General features: G+C 41.0%; 1 protein-coding gene across 2 annotated transcripts in view; it reads left to right on the top strand.

Annotated features, from left to right (window-relative positions):
* vps50 (VPS50 EARP/GARPII complex subunit) overlaps positions 1-19,310 on the top strand; it is a 186,254-nt gene that overhangs the window by 18,958 nt on the left and 147,986 nt on the right. For both annotated transcript variants that reach the window (XM_068004517.1, XM_068004512.1), the window contains exons 3-5: positions 3,095-3,217; positions 5,848-5,919; positions 13,150-13,203. In XM_068004517.1, the coding sequence (XP_067860618.1) occupies positions 3,095-3,217; positions 5,848-5,919; positions 13,150-13,203 (249 nt within the window). The remainder of the gene's footprint in view (positions 1-3,094; positions 3,218-5,847; positions 5,920-13,149; positions 13,204-19,310) is intronic.

Here is a 19,310-nt window from a genome sequence, read left to right as displayed (position 1 = left end):
TAAGAGACTAATTGATTAACAGTTGTTTCCGCATAGACTGTAAATAATAAGCAATTTGCTAGGCTGTCTCAGCAATTGGGAAACATCTCAGACCCATTCTGTTGCAAAGTCTTTGGTCCCTTTCTGGCTCCGAAATGGGAGAGATAAAACACAGACAGCGCTTCATGCAAGCGTTCAGTTTTTTGAAACAGGAAGCTGCAAGATAGGCAAAGACTAAGAGGTTGGAAATGCCGGAGAATAGTCTTGTTTAAGTCAAGTAAGATGACCAACTGATGTGGGAAGTATGGCATGTTGTTTATTTTGTATTAATTCACAAAGGTAAATTGTACTGATTGACTTAAATAAGTCCGATCATTACTGTTCTGTATGCTCAGATTACTGTGAACTAGAGCAGCCCCTCGATTCGGACCTGGCCTTGTCTCACCAAATGTTTGCTTGGTCCACCTCAGAGAAATTGAAAAAGTAGACTTGCGTAAGACACGAATATTCATTTTGGGTCTCAAGGGGGCACTATTGTTACTCCCTTGGGTTACGCTATTATACAAGTAGCAATGGAGCAGTGTGAGTCAGCTCCCGTAACAGTAAAACACTCAAACAGTTTATAGGAGTGACAGATGCCACTGAACCAGAGAAGATACCTATAGCAGACCCAAATATAGCAGGCCCACTTATCCTAACTCTTTGTTTCTTGTCCGTCAACCAGTTTTCAATCTATGCTGTTATATTTTTATACCATATGCTTGAATTTTTCTATCAAGTCTCTTGAGATCAAATGCCTTCTAAAAATCCATGTACACCATATCTATTGTATTACATTTAATTAATCAGGCACTTCTCAAAAAAAACTCAAATTTGTCAAACATGACTTGCCTTTCACAAATGCATGCTGGCTGCCATTTATTAACCCATGCAGTTCTAAATGCTCACTAATTTTATCTCGGATTATTTGATTGTCCAAATGTTTGTGCAATTAACAAATGAATTTCACTTATTTGACTCTTTCCTCCCAGATTCCTTTGTTCTTCCTTGTTCACACACTGATTGCAGTTGAGAAGGAGAACTGGCAATTTGCTCATTGTTCTCTAGTAGTGTTACTCAGAAGCAATCATCAAAAAATGAATGAAAGCAGCTAAAAGATAGTAATCTCCCATTGACATGCTTTTATTTTACCCTGGTCGCTGCATAGAGCCAACTGTTCATTGCTTAGGATCTCCTGCTACAGGGTGACTCAGACCAAGAACTCGGTGAAGTATAAGGATTGAACATTGTAATGCAGTATGTTGGTGCTACAGTGTACTGTGTCATTGCACTACTCTAAATTCTCACCCAAATTCGGGAACTGCCATTGATGGTAATCAGTAAACGGCGCACCTGGTGTACTAAGGCAGTGTTGTCCAATATGTTAGCCACTAGCCACATGTGCCTAGTTGGGAATCCAGGTGTGGCGAGTTGCATTTTTGATTTGTTGGACATGTGATGTCAATATTCATATTCGCACGGTGTATGCATGTGTACTAAGAATTTGTGTATTTATAGGTAAAATGGTAAGACGAGAAATAGAATGTGCACGTGTTTTCTGATTACTGGTTATTTGCTAATGGTGTGTAACATGGGTCGAAATGCCAGACTTCAACACTATGGAAACATCAGCAATATTATATAGAGAGCGGAGCTGCCATTATGGTCATCTCGACCAATTGGAATAAACTCTCTCAGCCTGCAGATGAAAGAAAGTCCAACCAGTAACGAGCAGCTCCAACAAGGTATGTCACGGCAAAGGACAAGCAGCATCCACCCACGTTCTGGATGGAGAGCAGGGGCGGGTCTGGCGCGTCTCTTTGTGTGACATTCTCAGCAATCACTCCAATGAAGTCAAAGTACCGCTCGCAACTGCTGGACAAAAACCTAGAAACTGCACTAAGATGTCTTGTGTCTGATAAATTCATGCCAGAATCCCAAAGTTTGGTGAAAGAGAAAGACTGCAAAGTTTCACACTGAATGGTGACACATGTTTGTTAACTAATTATACATGTGAAGTACATTTACCACCACTGTGTGTAAGGCGATATCTACTAAAATTAGTTCATCTGGCTAAAGCGGTGTTGCCGTAGCTATGTCTATGGCTAGTTAGTGATTTCTATTCGATAACACTGTACTAAGGCATGTAGACTGGAAAGGTCCTGGGTTCAGTCATTAGTCTTTTCTCATTTCATCTGGCTGGTAGGAGTGCTGCAATTGTGGGTTTGGAGGTGGGGGGGCGGGGGGAGAATCAGCTAGAGTTGCGACTACGGGTTGCTGTCCACTAGTGATTGCTCCAGAGAGAACCTGTGTATGGACGTTGAGTGAAGACGGGCTCTTTTATCAAATTTTTTAAAACAAAATTACGTTGTATTACCAATAATGCATTTAAAAATGTTTTTAAAGGGTTGCACTTGACAAATTGGAGTTTAATCATGAATTGATCTTTTTGTTCTACAAAACAATTATAAGCCTGAATTAATTGATCACAGTCATTAACCGATATGCCAAATATTTCATGCTTTTCAAGCTTGAATAGTAATCATTTTTAATATTAGTACTGCATTGAAGAATAAGGAACATTCTTAAGAAGCTTTGAATTTATTAAAGTAGGAGAAATTTTAGCAGCTCTAAGAAGGGTATTCATGACTTGTTACTTAGACTGCTATTGGTGTAATGAGTAATATTCTTATCATCGTTGAATAGATGCTTTTTATTTGCGTCTACTATTCATGTGCTAATGTTGGTTCTATAGCTATGCGATATGCCTGCTATATTGTACTATACCTGATTAGAGTGGCGCAGAAACCGCCCTTGCCAGAGCTAACTATTGTGAAACACTCCTAAACCATTAACTAATTGATTCACATTAAAGTAAAATTAAAATTTTGTTTGAACTGAAGTCAATAAATCTAGAATAATTTAGTGTATGCAAAATTTCAATGAGTAATATTGCCAGCAGCATAATTTAGTTTTATTCCTTGGCTGTAAAGGGATAATTCAGACAGTTTCTTGGTACATTTTTATCTCCTTGCACAATGTGTTTCTACTTTTTTGATTCCTTATTTTATTTAAGGAAGAACTAAGGGAATTAAGAGAAAATCGCAGTGACCCTCAAGCGGAGCAAGAAATAATTAACAGCATTGAAGAAATTTATTTCAGCAATGATTCATTTGATGTTGTGAAGTATGAGCTGGAGGTAACAATAATGTTTGTTTTTCTTTTCTTTTTCAAATGGGCTTCTGTTGAAGTTACACAAGTGTTTTTTCAGTTGTACAAAGGATGACACAAAGGGGGCAAACTTAACCAAACTCACCCAACGGGAAACTGACGAGACCGAGTGCAACACTGCTTTTACACCCCACTAGATTTTACTCCCCATTGAAGTCAAGTTAGGTTAAAATTACCCCCGAAGATTTGAGGGGATATGGCAGATGAGGTTCACTTTCAGACTGACTTAATTAGGTGGCAGGCTTCATTTGTCTGAGATGGACTGCCACCATGATATCAAGGGTGGATTGTTAATGTAAATTAATGTTCAGCCCTGGTATTATCTTTGTGAAGGCTAGATTGATAGATCAGCTGGTTGCAGTCAATGCAAAATCTCATTAGGTTGAGCAGTAGCTTTGTTACTTGAGCTGAATAAGAATGTGATGAGGGGGTGAAGAGATGAACAGTAATATGCTTCTGTGTGCTGATATTTTAAGTATTTGATAAGACTTCCAGAAGCCTAATCCTCCATTACAAGCTGCAAAATCAAAATGTTACACTGAATCCGCTCAAAATTAATATGCTGAGAATGAATCTTTCAAAAAAAAATCTACAGCAACACAAGATTATTTTCCCAATGCAATGAACCATTGTTAATTAATATGTTTACGTAAGAACATAAGAAGTAGGAGCAGAAGTAGGCTACATGGCCCCTCGAGCCTACTCCGCCATTACAGATCAAGGCTGATCTTCGACCTCAACTCCACTTTCCTGCCCGATCCCCCATATCCCTTGATTTCCCTTAGAGTTCAGAAATCTGTCAATCTTAGCCTTGAATATATTCAATGAGTCAGCATTCTCAGCCCTCTGGGGTAGAGAATTCCAAAGATTTACAACTCTCTGAGTGAAGAAATTCCTCCTCATCTCAGTCTTAAATGGCCGACCCCTTATCCTGCGACTACGCCCCCAAGTTCTGAACTCTCCAGCCCTGGGAAACAACCTCTCATTCTTCTAAACTCCAGAGTGTATAGGCCCATTCTACTCAACCTCGTCTCATAGGACAACCCTCTTAACCCAGGAATTAATCTAATGAACCTTCGCTGCACCGCCTCTAAGGCAAGTATATCCTTCCTTCGATAAGGAGACCAAAAGAGTACACAATACTCCAGGTGAGGTCTCACCAAAGTCCTGACAATTATAGTAAGACTTCCTTATTTTTGTACTCCAACCCCCTTGCAATAAAGGCCAACATTCCATTTGCTCTCCTAATTGCTTGACGTCCCTCTCTGTCTATCTTTCTCTCCCTCTCTCTCCACCACCCTCCCCCCCCCCCCCCCCCCCACTCCCCTGCTTAGCGTTGCAGCTCTTGTCGGCAGCCTGCCTGTGACAGGCTGGCTGCTGGGCGCGAAACCTGGAAACAACTTTAATCACCATCAATTACATCGCGATCGCGTCGGGAAGGTAAGTTTTTTTTTATTCGGGCTTGCCACGCGCACCTTCACCCCCCCCCACCCCTGCTGCCAACTCGCCACCGTTTCAAAATTGAGCCCTTTGTGTTCTCCTCACAACTTAATTTCCACCTAGCTTTGTAATGTTAGCAAACTTGGATACATTGCACTCGGTCCCTTCATCTTTGTCATTAATATAGATTGCAAATAGCTGAGGCCTAAGCACCCATCGTTGCGGCACCCCACCAGTTACAGCCTGCCAGCCTGAAAATGACCCCTGTGTATCCCGAATCTCTGTTTTCTATTTGTTAACCAGTCCTCTATCCATGCTAATATGCTACCCCTGACCCCATGAGCCCTTATCCTGTGTAACGACCTATGTGGCACCTTATTGAATGTCTTTTGAAAATCCAAATATACTACATCCACTGGTTCCCCTTTATCTACCCTGCTAGTTACATCCTCAAAAAACTCTAATAGATTTGTCAAGCACGATTTCCCTTTCATAAAACCATGTTGACTCTGCCTAATCATATTATGATTTTCTAAATGCCCTAAATTGCTAAATTTAAATCTGAGATGGATAGCTTTTTGGCAATCAAAGGTATTAAGGGATATGGGCCAAAGGCAAGTATATGGAGTTAGATCACAGATCAGCCATGATCTTATCAAATGGCGGAGCAGGCACGAGGGGCTGAATGGCTTACTCCTGTTCCTATGTTCCTGTTACCACTTCCTTAATAATGGATTCCAGCATTTTCCTGACAACTGATGTCAGGCTAACTGATCTGTAATTCCCTGTTTTCTCCCTCCCTCCTTTCACATTTGCTACCTTCCAATCCGCTGGGACTGTTCTAGAATCTAGGGAATTTTGGAAGATCGTAACCAATGCATCCACTATCTCTGCAGCCACCTCTTTTAGAATCCCCAGATGTAGGCCATCAGGTGCAGGGAATTTATCAGCTTTTAGTCCCATTGGTTTCTCCAGTTCTTTTTCTTCACTGATATTAATTAGTTAAGTTCCTCACTCTCATTAGACCCTTGGTTCCCCACTATTTCTGGTATGATTTTTGTGTTTTCTACTGTGAAGACAGATACAAAATATTTGTTTAATGCATCTGCCATTTACTTTGACTGGTGTTTGATTTCTTGATTTCTTGTTTGTCCACAGAAGCTCCCCTCTGTTCTCAATCTCCAAGATGTAGAGGAATACAGAGATAAACTGAAACAGCAGCAAGCAGCTGTAAGTTTCTTTTTAAAAATTTTTATTGGAAAACCAAGGCAAGTGGCCAAGGCACATGTTGGCACCACCTTGGTCTGTGACATGCTTGTCCTCTGACAATGTGATCTATTTTACCAAAATTAAAGCTTGGAAGCTATATGATGGCAGTTTTTAAAAAATTTCCAGTTAGAGCTGCACTACAGGTAACCTTGCTGAGGCAGTCTATCCACCTGGCATTGTATACTTTTTTTCCCTGTAACAAATATGATTAAGTCAGAGTGGCTTTTATTACATGTTAACTTAAGTTTTTTTGTATACTGCTATTTAATGCTAAAGTTTTGGATGTCAACACATTGAAACTATATAGTTTAGCAATAAGTTTCTGCTTTGGGAAGTGGTAGGCTAAATTTGAAGTATTTTACTTCTATCATTTAAAAACTTGGTATATAAACAAAAGTTTTATGCCGACCAGCAGAAGGCATTTGTAACCTTAGAGGATTTTTTTCCTTCAGACTATCAAGTTGCGTTTTGCAGTCATAGAATCATAGAATGGTTGCAGCACAGAAGGAGGCCATTTGACCCATTGAGCTTGTGCCGGCTCTTTGTAAGAGCAATCCACTTAGTCCCAATCCCCTGCTCTTTCCCTTAGCCCTGCAAATTTTTTCCCTTCAAATATTTACTCAATTCCTTTTTGAAAGCCACGATTGAATCTGCATCCACTACCCTTGCGTCGCCTTTGGTTCTCAGTATACTGTATCAATGAAACCTTTTGAGATTTGCTGGTCTGGACTAATATATCATCCACATGAATGTGTATTGAAATAAAAATAAAAAGTGCTGGATATATACAGTAGGTCACTCGACATCTCTGGAGAGAAAAGGCAGGTTTTAATGTACTAGTTGTGTACTCTTTATCAGAACTCAGGACTTAAAGATAAATAGGTATTTCTGCAAGGTTGGAAAAAATTAGGGGAAATTAGCAGATAATCCAATCACAGAGAGGGAGTCACTCGATTGAAGGAAAGATCATCAGCGAGGAGATGGAGACACATCAAAAGGACAAAAGAATGTTCAAATAATTAGGGGGTGAAAAGACACTGGACAGCCCCACAAACAAAAAGGCAAGTGTTCAGGAAAGGTAGGGAAGGAAAGAAAGGAGGGGGGTGGCAGTATTGATTAAGAAGAATATTGCAGTGCTGGAGAGAGAGGATGTCCTGAAATGGTCAAGGACAGAATCTATTTGGTTAGAGTTAAGAAACAATATAGATGCCATTAAACTACTGGGTGTATTCTATAGGCTGCCAACTAGTGGGCAGGATATAGAGGGGCAAATATGCAGGGAAGTTCCAGAGAGGTGCAAAGCCATAGTAGTGATAATGGGGGACTTCAACTACCCTAACATAGACTAGGATAGTAATATAAGGGGCAAAGAGTGGGAGGAATTTTTGAAATGTGTTCAGGAGAACTTTCTTGACCAGTACGTTTTCAACCCAGTGAGGAAGGAGGCATTGCTGGACCTGGTTCTGGGGAATGAGGCGGGCCAAGGGGAGCAACTGATAGTGGGGGAGCATTTAGGGAACAGTGATCATAGCATCATAAGGTTTAGAATAGCTATGGAAAAGGACACGGACCACTCTAAAGTAGAAATACTCAATTGGAGGAGGGCCAATTTCAGTTGGATGAGAACAGATCTGGCCCGGGTAAATTGGAATCAAAGATTGGCAGGCAAAACTGTAATTGAACAGTGGGCAGCTTTTTAAAGAGGAGATGGTTCGGGTACAGTCTAGGTACATTCCCATGAGGGAGAAAGGTAGGGCAACTAAAGCTGGAATTCCCTGGATGACAAAAGAGATAGTGAGTAAGATGAAGCAGAAAAAAGGGGCGTATGACAGATGTCAGGTTGATAACACAAGTGAGAACCAGGCTGAATATAGAAAGTTCAGAGGGGAAGTGAAAAAGGAAATAAGAGGGGCAAAGAGAGAATATGAGAATAGACTGGCGGCAAACATAAAAGGAAATCCAAAGGTCTTCTATTGGCACGTAAGCGGGAGTAAGAGGAGCGGTGGGGCCGATTAGAGACCAAAAAGGAGACCTACTCATGGAGGCAGAGGGGATGGCTAAGGTACTAAATGAGTACTTTGCATCTGTCTTCACAAAGGAAGAAGATGCTGCCAGAGTCTCAGTGAAGGAAGACATAGTTAAGATACTGGAAATTGATAAAGAAGAGGTACTAGAAAGGCTAGCTGTGCTTAAAGTACATAACTCACCCGGTCCGGATGGGATGCATCCTATGTTGCTAAGGGAAGTAAAGGTGGAAATTGCGGTGGTACTAGCCATAATCTTCCAAACATCCTTAGATACGGGGGTGGTGCCAGAGGACTGGAGAATTGCAAATGTTCCACCCTTGTTCAAGAAAGGGTGTAAGGATAAACCCAGCAACTACAGGCCAGTCAGTTTAACCTCAGTGGTGGGGAAATTTTTAGAAACGAGAATCTGGGACAGAATTAGCAGTCACTTGGACAAGTGTATATTGATTAGGGAAAGCCAGCACGGATTTGTCAAATCGTGTTTAACTAACTTTGTAGAGTTTTTTTGATGAGGTAACAGAGAGGATAGATAAGGGCAATGTGGTTGATGTGGTGTATATGGACTTTCAAAAGGCGTCTGATAAAGTGCTGCATAATAGGCTTGTCATCAAGATTGCGGCCCATGGAATAAAGGGGGCTGTAGCAACGTGGATATCGAATTGGCTAAATAACAGAAAGCAGAGAGTCATGTTGAACGGTTGTTTTTCGGACTGGAGGGAAGTGTACAGTGGTGTTCCCCAGCGGTCGGTGCTGGGACCACTGCTTTTCTTGATATATATTAATGACTTGGACTTGGGTGTACAGGGCACAATTTCAAAATTTGCAGATGCCACAAAACTTGGAAGTGTAGTGAACAGTGAGGAGGTTAGTGATAGACTTCAAGAGGATATAGGCAGGCTGGTGATGTGGGCGGACATGTGGCAGATGAAATTTGACGCAGTAAAATGTGAGGTGATGCATTTTGGTAGGAAGAATGAGGAGAGGCAGTATAAACTAAAGGGTACAATTCTAAAAGCGGTAGAGGAACAGAGAGATCTGAGGATATATGTACACAAGTCGTTGAAGGTGGCAGGGCAGGTTGAGAAAGCGGTTAAAAAAGCTTACGGGATCCTGGGCTTTATAAATAGAGACATAGAGTACAAAAGTAGGGAAGTCATGATGAACCTTTATAAAACACTGGTTTGGCCACAGCTGGAGTATTGTCCAGTTCTGGGCATCGCATTGTAGGAAAGATGTGAAGACCTTAGAGAGGGTGCAGAAAAGATTTACTAGAATGATTCCAGGGATGAGGGACTTAAATTATGTGGATAGACTGGAGAAGCTGGGGTTGTTCTCCTTGGAACAGAGAAGGCTGAGAGGAGATTTGATGGAGGTATTCAAAATCATGAAGGGCCTGGACAGAGTAGATGGAAAGAAACTGTTCCCATTGGCGGAAGGATCAAGAACCAGAGGGCGTAAACTTAAGGTGATTGGCAAAAGAACCAAAGGTGACATGAGGAAAAACCTTTTTATGCAGTGAGTGGTTAGGATCTGGAGTGCACATCTGGTGGTGGTGGAGGCAGATTCAATCCATGGCTTTCAAAAGGGAACTGGAGACGAGTGCTTGAAAGAAAAAAATCTGCAGGACTACGAGGATAGGGCGGGGGAGTGGGACTAGCTGGATTGCTCTTGCATAGAGCCGGTGCAGACTCGATGGGCCGAATGGCCTCCTTCCGGGCTGTGTCCTTTCTATGATTCTATAAAATGAGAAATAGAGAAAGAGAGCAAAAAAAAACCCTGCGAATGCGGTGGTCTGAAATTAAACCCGAAATCTTTGGTAAAACATAATGGGCACACCGGCCCCATAACAGAAAGCAATGTTAACACCATAGGCCCAGTTCCCTCCTCCCTCCAGTAGTGCGATGTTCTGATTGAGGGACTCCACCCCATGCATCAACTCCCTATCTGTTCTCTTCCCCACCTGCTGGTCACTGACCATTTCACCGTACGTCATCAGCACTCCTGCTGTAAAGAAAATGGAGGCTATAAATTAACAACCAAAGTTATTAAAAATCATTGTTCAGGGCACAAGACTGCAGATGTCCAGGGGAAAGGTGAGGTTCCTGAACCTTACATTGAACCTAATTGTAACAGTGTAGGAAACCAAAGACCGAGGTCAGATTGGAAATGGAAGGGAGAGTTCAATCAGTGAACCACAGGGAAGTCAGGATCACACTTGTGGACAGAACAAATGTGCAGGGCTACGGGGATAGTGTGGGGCAGTGGTACTAGCTGGATTGCTCATGCATAGAGCCGTCGCGGACTCGATGGGCCGAATGACCTCCTTCCATGCTGCAACCTTCTAAGATTCTTCTATGATTCTATGAACACAGGTGTTCAGCAAGGAGGTCACCTAATCTGTAGACAAAACAGAGGTGTTTGGCAAAGTGGTCACTTAATCTGAATGTGTGTTGAACTTCATTATCACCACGAGTCTGAAGTTTAAACTTACTAAATTGTGTGTGGTTTTTTTTGTAAGTTACAAATGGTTTGAAAGTAAAGTCTTCAGTTGTTGGTTTTACAAGGATTTTGTTGTAGACTAGGGTTTCTGCACAGGCTGAGGCATCACTGCACGTTCTGAGAAATGGGGAAAGATTTATAGGTTGCCATCAGGTATTAGTGATAAAGGAGACGTGTTGAATTGAGATGCTCATCATCTATTAGTTTGTGATAGCTAGCATAAGATAACGTTTTGAAACCTTGTTACCTGATCAATCATTGTTAGATCAAAGACAGTATCTTGTGCAACATCCCAACTCAGTTGCGTCCTGTTTTATTGTTTGTGGTTGTTATAACCAGAAAATGGTACTTTAAATGAACACGTTTTAAAAATAATTTATAATGTAATTTCAGCTTGTATCACTGAGGAAATTTGAAAAAAAATAATAAACATAGTTATTACAGAAAAACATTTTAAATTGTTAATATTAAGGTCCTGTGTATTAGTTCAGTGGGTAATGCACTGTGTGATGTGATATTGAGCCATACATTAGGAAGCCCCTGATTCAGTCCCTGGTCTGTGCTATGTAGCTAATCTCAGCTACCTTGGTAGTGGGGACACTACACTTGGCCTTGGTTAAAGCAGGGAAACCTCTCTTGGTGCCCTCTCCTGATTACTCTCCACTGAATCTTACTGGAGCTGTGTGTCTGGCTGGTGGGCTTAGCTGTAATGGTCCTGTGGTTGAAAAGCCCAGTGACGCTCTTCTTCTAGAGTTACACATGAAGAATGGCTGCTTGGCTGAGGTATGGAGGGCTGCTGCCTGTGGAACTGTGCCCAACCCCGAGATGTTGCATTCAGGAGAAAAGAAAACATTGTGTACGTTAAGGTGTTCAGTATGTTTTTTCTTTAAACTTGAGGAAAAATCTAAGGAGAATGATTTCAATACAAAGTACTTTTAAACGTTTTTAATTTTATAAATAAATCAAATGCATCTCCTATCTGGTAGGCTTATGTCCGTTGCCTATTTGCCTTCCCACAAGACTTGCTGTTCCCAAGTTACATTTTGTACCTGGAGCTTCTCTGGTGTTTATGAAGGCTGATGGCATGCATCCTGGAGTGGCTCGCATAACTTATTTGGGATTCAATGCTCTAATGAGAGATGATTGTAAAAGGGATATAGCCTGGAACTTTACCTGTGCCTGTATTTTATGTTAAACCTTTCTGCTAAGTGAATGGACCAAACCGATGTTCTGTTTATACATTCTGTTCACCCTATTAACAGCAGTGATTCCAATCAGAGTAAGTAGAAAATCGGCCTGGATTACATAATGTCATAGTTTTTATTAGGTAACTAAATGGTTAGCTATTAAATTATTTTTTGACTAGATTGCATGTTTTATTACCTTCCTGGTCTGTGTTATGGTTAGCTTCCATATTAATTGCATAACCTATTTTTACAGACTGAAATATAACACATTAGGAACATGAAAGTTTACATTTTAGTAAAGTTTTCATCATAATTAAAAGTATTTAAGTTGCACAATAGGAAATATTTTATTTTGAGTAATGAATAATGAGAAAGGAGAGAGTAGTGGTGAATGGTTGTTTTTCAGACTGGTGGGACACAGTGGTGTCCCCCAAGGGTCAGTATTAGGACCACTGCTCTTTTTGATATATATTAATGACCTGGACTTTGGTATACAGGGCATAATTTCAAAGTTTGCAGATGACACTGGACACATCGGAAATGTAGTTCTGTGTGGAGCATAGTAGCAGACTTCAGGAGGACATAGACTGGTGAAATGGGCGGATACATGGCAGATTAAATTTAATGCAAAGAAGTGTGAGGTGATGCATTTTGGAAGGAACAATATAAATTAAATGGTACAGTTTTAAAGGGGGTACAGGAACAGAGAGACCTGGGGGTTTACGCACACAAATCTTCGAAGGTGGCAGAACAAGGCGTGTGAAAAAAGCATACGGGATTCTTGGCTTTATAAATAGAGGCATAGAGTACAAAAGCAAGGAAGCTATGCTAAACCTTTATAAATCACTAGTTAGGCCTCAGCTTCAATATTGTGTCCAATTCTGGCCACCACACTTTAGGAAGGATGTCAAGGCCTTGGAGAGGGTGCAGAGAAGATTTACTAGAATGGTACCAGGGATGAGGGACTTCAGTTATGTGGAGAGACTAGTGAAGCTGGGATTGTTCTCCTTGGAGCAGAGAAGGTTAAGGGGAGATTTAATAGAGGTGCTCAAAATTATGAGGGGTTTTGATAGAGTAAATAGGGAGAAACTATTTCCACTGGCAGGAGGGCCATGAACCAGAGGGCACAGATTTAAGGTAATTGGCAAAAGAACCAGGGAGGAGATGAGAATTTTCTTTTACACAATGAGTTATGGTAATCTGGAATGCACTGCTTGAAACGGTGGTGGAAGCAGATTCAATAGTAACTTTCGAAAGGGAATTGGATAAGTACATGAAGGGGAAAGAATTTCAGGGGCTATGGGCAAAGAGCAGGAGAGTGGGACCAATTGGATCAGTCTTTCAAAAAAACAGCACAGACATGATGGGCTGAATGGCCTCCTGTGCTCTATGATTCTATGAATAATTCTAACATCTATAGTATAGACAATATTCATGTGAGAATCTGAAATAAACTGGATGTTTGCTCTTCTTTACAGGTATCAAAGAAAGTAGCAGATTTAATCCTTGAAAAACAAGCTGCATATGTGAAGGTAAGGGATCACAAGATAACCAGTGAATAATGACTTTTAACCAGTCTAAAACTTGGCTAAGGAGAAAAATTAACTTGGATGAAAATGACTCTAATTAAATGATTCAAGTAACAATATATTATCACTCAGAAAATAACATTTGCACTGGTTCTGAGACATTTTATGTAAAATTTTGTTACATGGGAGGTAAGTCACATTGCATATAAGTATAGAAATTTGTTGCAGGATGTTGTGCTGCGCCAAATCACTTGCATTCAAATATTTACTGATATGGAGTGTGGGAGATGCAGTTTGGTTTCTTAACCCAGCTGAATTGAAGTGAGGAAGCTACGAATTTCTAAACAAAGGGAATGGATGGCGTACTTGGACTGAACTTGAGCAACATTTAGCAGCTGGCTCGTTGGAATATTCTGGAGAACAGATCAAGGACTCGCTATAACCTGGGGTAAAAATTAGATGGTAGCATAATCTTTTCAAAAGCCAATTATTACTAATCTAAGTTGAGTTGTTTGTAAATAATTTTAGATTATCTAAACCAAGCTGGTGATGGGAGCACTACAGTTGGCTTCAGAAAGACAACAGCTGGTCACAGTTCTTGTTCCTGATTGTTACCTACTGATCCTCCTGCTAAAAAGATGCACTTAAATCTTGCCTTCACCCGACAATTACTTATCTGGGCTGTAATGCCCTCGATAGCTGACTAGCCCGCTGTCAGTCTAGGCCCATGTGTGAAAAATGGCTGTTTGGGTGAGATGTGGGAGCTCACGGAACTGTACCTCGGCATGAGTCACCACTCTCGGGAGAGGAAAAGCAGAATATTTACAGAAGGGAATCAAGTTTCTAATTGTGTTATTGCTTTTTTCAAATCCTTTTTTTCCCGTATCAATTTTTCCCTTCCTGTCATTCTGTGCTCCTCTTCTGAAGACAATGACTCCTTGCTAAGGTAAGGTACTATGGTATTGATCATTCTCTGGTACTTCCCCAAATGGCCATTAAAAGAATAGGGCTTGTTTGTGATGTCCCCTACAATTGAATAGCTTGCCAACACACTCACTGTGAACTTAGACATGGATTTTAGCAAGGCTTTTGACAAGGTCCCACATGGCAGACTGGTCAGGAAAATAAAAGCCCATGGGATCCAAGGGAAAGTGGCAAGTTGGATCCAGAATTGTCTCAGTGGCAGGAAGCAAAGGGTGATGGTCGACTGGTGTTTTTGTTTCCAGTGGGGTTCCGCAGGGCTCAGTACTAGGTCACTTGCTTCTCGTGGTATATATCAATGATTTAGACTTAAATGTAGGGGGCATGATTAAGAAGTTTACAGATGATACAAAAATTGGTTATGTGACAGTGAGGAAGAAAACTGTAGACTACAGGAAGATATCAATGGACTGGTCAGGTGGGCAGAAAAGTAGCAAATGGAATTCAGTCCAGAGAAGTGTGAGGTAATGCATTTGGGGAGGGCAAACAAGGAAGGGAATACACAATAAATGGTAGGATACTGAGAAGTGTAGAAGAACAGAGGGACCTTGGAGTGCATGTCCACAGATCTCTGAAGGTAGCAGGACAGATAGAGGTGGTTAAGAAGGCATATGGGATACTTTCCTTTATTAGCATAGAATATAAGAGCAGGGAGGTTATGCTGGAATAGTATAAAACACTAGTTAGGCCACAGCTAGAGTACTGTGTACAGTTCTGGTCACCACATTGCAGGAAAGATGTGATTGCACTAGAGAGGGTACAGAAGAGATTTACAAGGATGTTGCCAGGACTGGAGAATTCTAGCTATGAGGAAAGATTGGATAGACTGGGGTTATTTTGTTAGGAACAGAGGAGGCTGAGGGGAGATTTAATTGAGGTCTATAAAATTATGAGGGGCCGAGATAGAGTGGATAGGGAGGACCTATTTCCCTTAGCAGAGAGGTCAATAACAGAGGGGCATAGATTTAATGCGATTGGTAGAAAGATTAGAGGGGAGTTGAGAATTTTTTTCATCTAGAGGGTGGTGGGAGTTTGGAACTCACTGCCTGAAAGGGTGGCAGAGGAAGAAACCCTCATTGCATTTAAAAAGTACTTGGATAGGCACTTGAAGTGCCGTAACCGACAAGGCTACGGACCAAGAGCTGGAAAGTGGGATTAGGCTGGATAGCTCTTCTTTGGCTGGCTCAGATGCCATGGGCCGAATGGTCTCCTTTTGTGCTGTATATTTCTATGACAAGCAAACCCAATTTTTTTTTTAACTAGAAGTCTATACATGCACTTCCAGCAGGGGTCACTGGATAGGGGTCAGAGTAGGCATTGATTTCTTCCCTCTCTTAACTCGGGAACATTGCGACTAATTGTAGTGATTCTGTTGCAACCTTAGCTCAGATTAGCTGCCTTAGCACATATCACAGAGTGAACCTGGATCCTTAATGATCTGCATGGTTTAACTTCTTATTGGATTAACCTAATCAGCCATCAGGGAGTCCAATCAGTACAATTAAAATGGTATCAAAATTGAAATGCATGGCTTACAACTTGCACCAGTTTCGTCTTTAAATATGAAAAAATGCAAAGATACAATACATGCTATTAATCTGTGTAATGGCCATGTGGTCAATAAAGCATGTAACTGATCTACTTTGAAAATACTTTGGCGGGGAAAAATCAGATCAAGTGTCTTGGGCTGCCTTGTGAATGGCAATTGTAGAGGCTTGGAATATAATGGCGCAGATTTTGCTGTAGCTGGGCCTTTAACGGCTTAGCCCTGGCATGTTTAGGTTTTAACATTTTTCGTGTGGAAAGTTGCTGAGAGTGCGAGCTGATAAAGTTGCAGCGAGGGAAACATGGCAAACAATTGTGTATCTGCTTAACTGATCTGATCGAAGGTTTGTGAAATAAACAGTGCAAGGACTGAGAAAGAAGTATAAGTTAGAGTGAGTGAAATCAATGTCAAATCAGGTACATAAAGAGAAACGAAGAGATGGAAAGAAAGATTGAATTAAGAGAGAGAAAAAAAGAGACAGGAGAAGTGAAAATCAAAAATTAAATTTTACATTTTAAAATCGCCAACAACAATTAATACCTGAAGGAATGAGACGCCATACTTGTAATGGTTAATTTTCAGTGCCAGAGAGGTTGATTGGCAGTAATTAACACTTATCTCGTCGTTAAACGGGAACTTAGACTTTAAATGACAAGACTTAACTCTCTATGGCTAGTATAGCTTGTATCTATGCACAAATACAGCAACTTCATGCTATTCAATGCATTTCAATGGTAAGGCAGACAGAGATGCGCCGTTTTCGCGAAGCAAGTGGTGGAGTGGTGCAACTCGGAGGGCAACTTTTGGGTATTCATGTTTAACCGCGCGTCTGCCCCTCGCTTGAAGTTGCTGTACCATTTACGTATAAATAATGGCAAACACCATTAGCCTTAATGTTACGTTGACAGCAAATTCTGGCCCAATATATGGTACCTGGAGACCTAGAGCAGAGGTGTTCATATTACGACCTGTGGGTCATATCCAGTCTGCATGCCCCAGCAATCTGACTCATGAAGCCTGGGCAACTTAATTCTATTTATTTTTGTATTTCTTATTCACTGGTTGTTCTGTTTGAATTTCATGTTCCTAAAAATTTTGAAAGCGCTGAACCTAGCATTGTTGCCTCATTAATGAATAAATCCTAAATGAAAACACCTAGTCTGTTAATATTCACAGCATGGAATACATGAAAATGAATGGGAATATTGACTACAACTATATATGTGGTATGTGAGGCTCCATGGTATGCACCTAAGTGGTTCACAAAGACAAAGGCTTAGATGCTTCTGACCTGGAGAGTGGAAGGAGAGAAAATACTAAATCTTACCAAAAAGGCAGGTTGTGAGATAAAATGTAATTAAAATGATTTCTTCTACTTTCTTCATCTTCTAAAACTTAAAAAATCAGATTGAGTAAGTGTAGTGTTAGACTTGTTTAAAGGATATACTTGTAAATCTTCAAGAAAGAGAAATTAGAAACAACGCAATTGACAGCACAAATTGAGATTAACACCTTTATAAGCAAAGCTAAGATTATTAACACAAATGCACATAAATAGAGAATCCTTCAGACGAATACCTTCTAATTGATACTGATTGCCCAGCATTTTATCAGGTGAAGTAATTTGAGGTCAGCACTAAATTATTTTTCTTCAAATATCTATCAAGCCAACTGACTGTGCTAACACTTAAGTGTCAAGCCTGGAACAGTTTAGACTTGCAATTTGAAATTTGAAGTATCTCACAGATTTTCACCACTATATTTTAAGAAGTAGAGGCTGTGTCACTTGGGGTGAAATTGGTCTTTGGCAGTGGCGCAAAATGGGTGATAGTGAACCGGCAGCCTGTTTAACACCCCGTTCGATTTTTATCTTACTCTTGCAATCTACTTTGAAGGAACATTCTGGATTTATCTTTCCATACACTTAACTATCTTGTATATTTCAATGAGATTGCCCTTCGGTTATCTCCATTCCAAGACTAACAACCCCAAGTTTCTCTAGTCTTTTCTCATAATTCAGACCATTTAAAGTGGAGATAATCCTCATGGCTCTTGTTTACACTGCTCCCAGTGTTTACATAAGAACATAAGAAATAGGAGCAGGAGTAGGCCAATCGGCCCCTCGAGCCTGCTCCGCCATTCAATAAGATCATGGCTGATCTGATCCTAACCTCAAATCTAAATTCATGTCCAATTTCCTGCCCTCTCCCCGTAACCCCTAATTCCCTTTACTTCTAGGAAACTGTCTATTTGTTTTAAATTTATTTAATGATGTAGCAGGGGCAGCAAATTCCACAGACCTACTACCCTCTGAGTGAAGAAGTTTCTCCTCATCTCAGTTTTGAAAGAGCAGCCCCTTATTCTAAGATTATGCCCCCTAGTTCTAGTTTCACCCATCCTTGGGAACATCCTTACCGCATCCACCCGATCAAGCCCCTTCACAATCTTATATGTTTCAATAAGATCGCCTCTCATTCTTCTGAACTCCAATGAGTAGAGTCCCAATCTACTCAACCCCTCCTCATATGTCCACCCCCTCATCCCCGGGATCAACCGAGTGAACCTTCTTTGTACTGCCTCGAGAGCAAGTATGTCTTTTCTTAAGTATGGAGACCAAAACTGTATGCAGTATTCCAGGTGCGGTCTCACCAATACCTTATATAACTGCAGCAATACCTCCCTGTTTTTATATTCTATCCCCCGAGCAATAAAAGCCAACATTCCGTTGGCCTTCTTGATCACCTGCTGCACCTGCAAACTAACCTTTTGATTTTCTTGCACTAGGACCCCCAGATCCCTTTGTACTGCAGTACTTTCCAGTTTCTCGCCATTAAGATAATAACTTGCTCTCGAGGTAGGTTTTAAGGAGAGTCTTAAAGGAGGAGATAGAGGTAGAGAGGTTTATGGAGGGAATTCCAGACCTAGGTGCCTAGGCAGCTGAAGGCACGTCCACCAATGGTGGAACAATTAAAATTGGGGATTTTAAAAGACAAGAGTTGGAGGAGCGCAGAGATCTTGGAGAGTTGTAGAGCTGGAGGAGGTTACTGAGATAGGGAGGGACGAGGCCATGGAGGGATTTGAAAACATGGATGAGAATTTTAAAATTGAGGCTTTCCTGGACCGGGAACCAATGTAGGTCAGCGAGCACAGGGGTGATAGAGAACGGGACTTGGTGCGAGTTGGGATCCGGGCAGCAGAGTTTTGGATGAGCTCAAGTTTATGGAGGGTGGAAGATGGGAGAGCATTTGAATAGTCCAGTCTGGAGGTAACAAGCATGGATGAGAGTTTCAGTAGCAGACAAGTTGAAGCAAGGGTGGAGACAGGCAATGGTATGGAGTTGGAAGTTGGCGGTCTTGGTGATGGAGAGGATATGTGGTCGGAAGCTGAAACGATAAGAGCAAAGCATTAGCATAATCCAAAAACTACATTGCAGATTTTAACTTACTCAGGTAATTATTTTTAATTCACAATGGGAAGTAAAGGAATATTAACTTATTCTAGCTAATTCCTTCAGAGGACAAATAATGGGGTAGAGTTTCCGCTAGATGGCACTGGTTTTATCAGTGCAATCCAGCCGAACCAG

Source organism: Heptranchias perlo, chromosome 2, assembly GCF_035084215.1.
Source record: "Heptranchias perlo isolate sHepPer1 chromosome 2, sHepPer1.hap1, whole genome shotgun sequence".
In the NCBI taxonomy this organism is placed as follows: domain Eukaryota; kingdom Metazoa; phylum Chordata; class Chondrichthyes; order Hexanchiformes; family Hexanchidae; genus Heptranchias; species Heptranchias perlo.
Note: the sequence above shows the minus strand (reverse complement) of the source record. Positions and strands in the feature narration are given on the sequence as shown.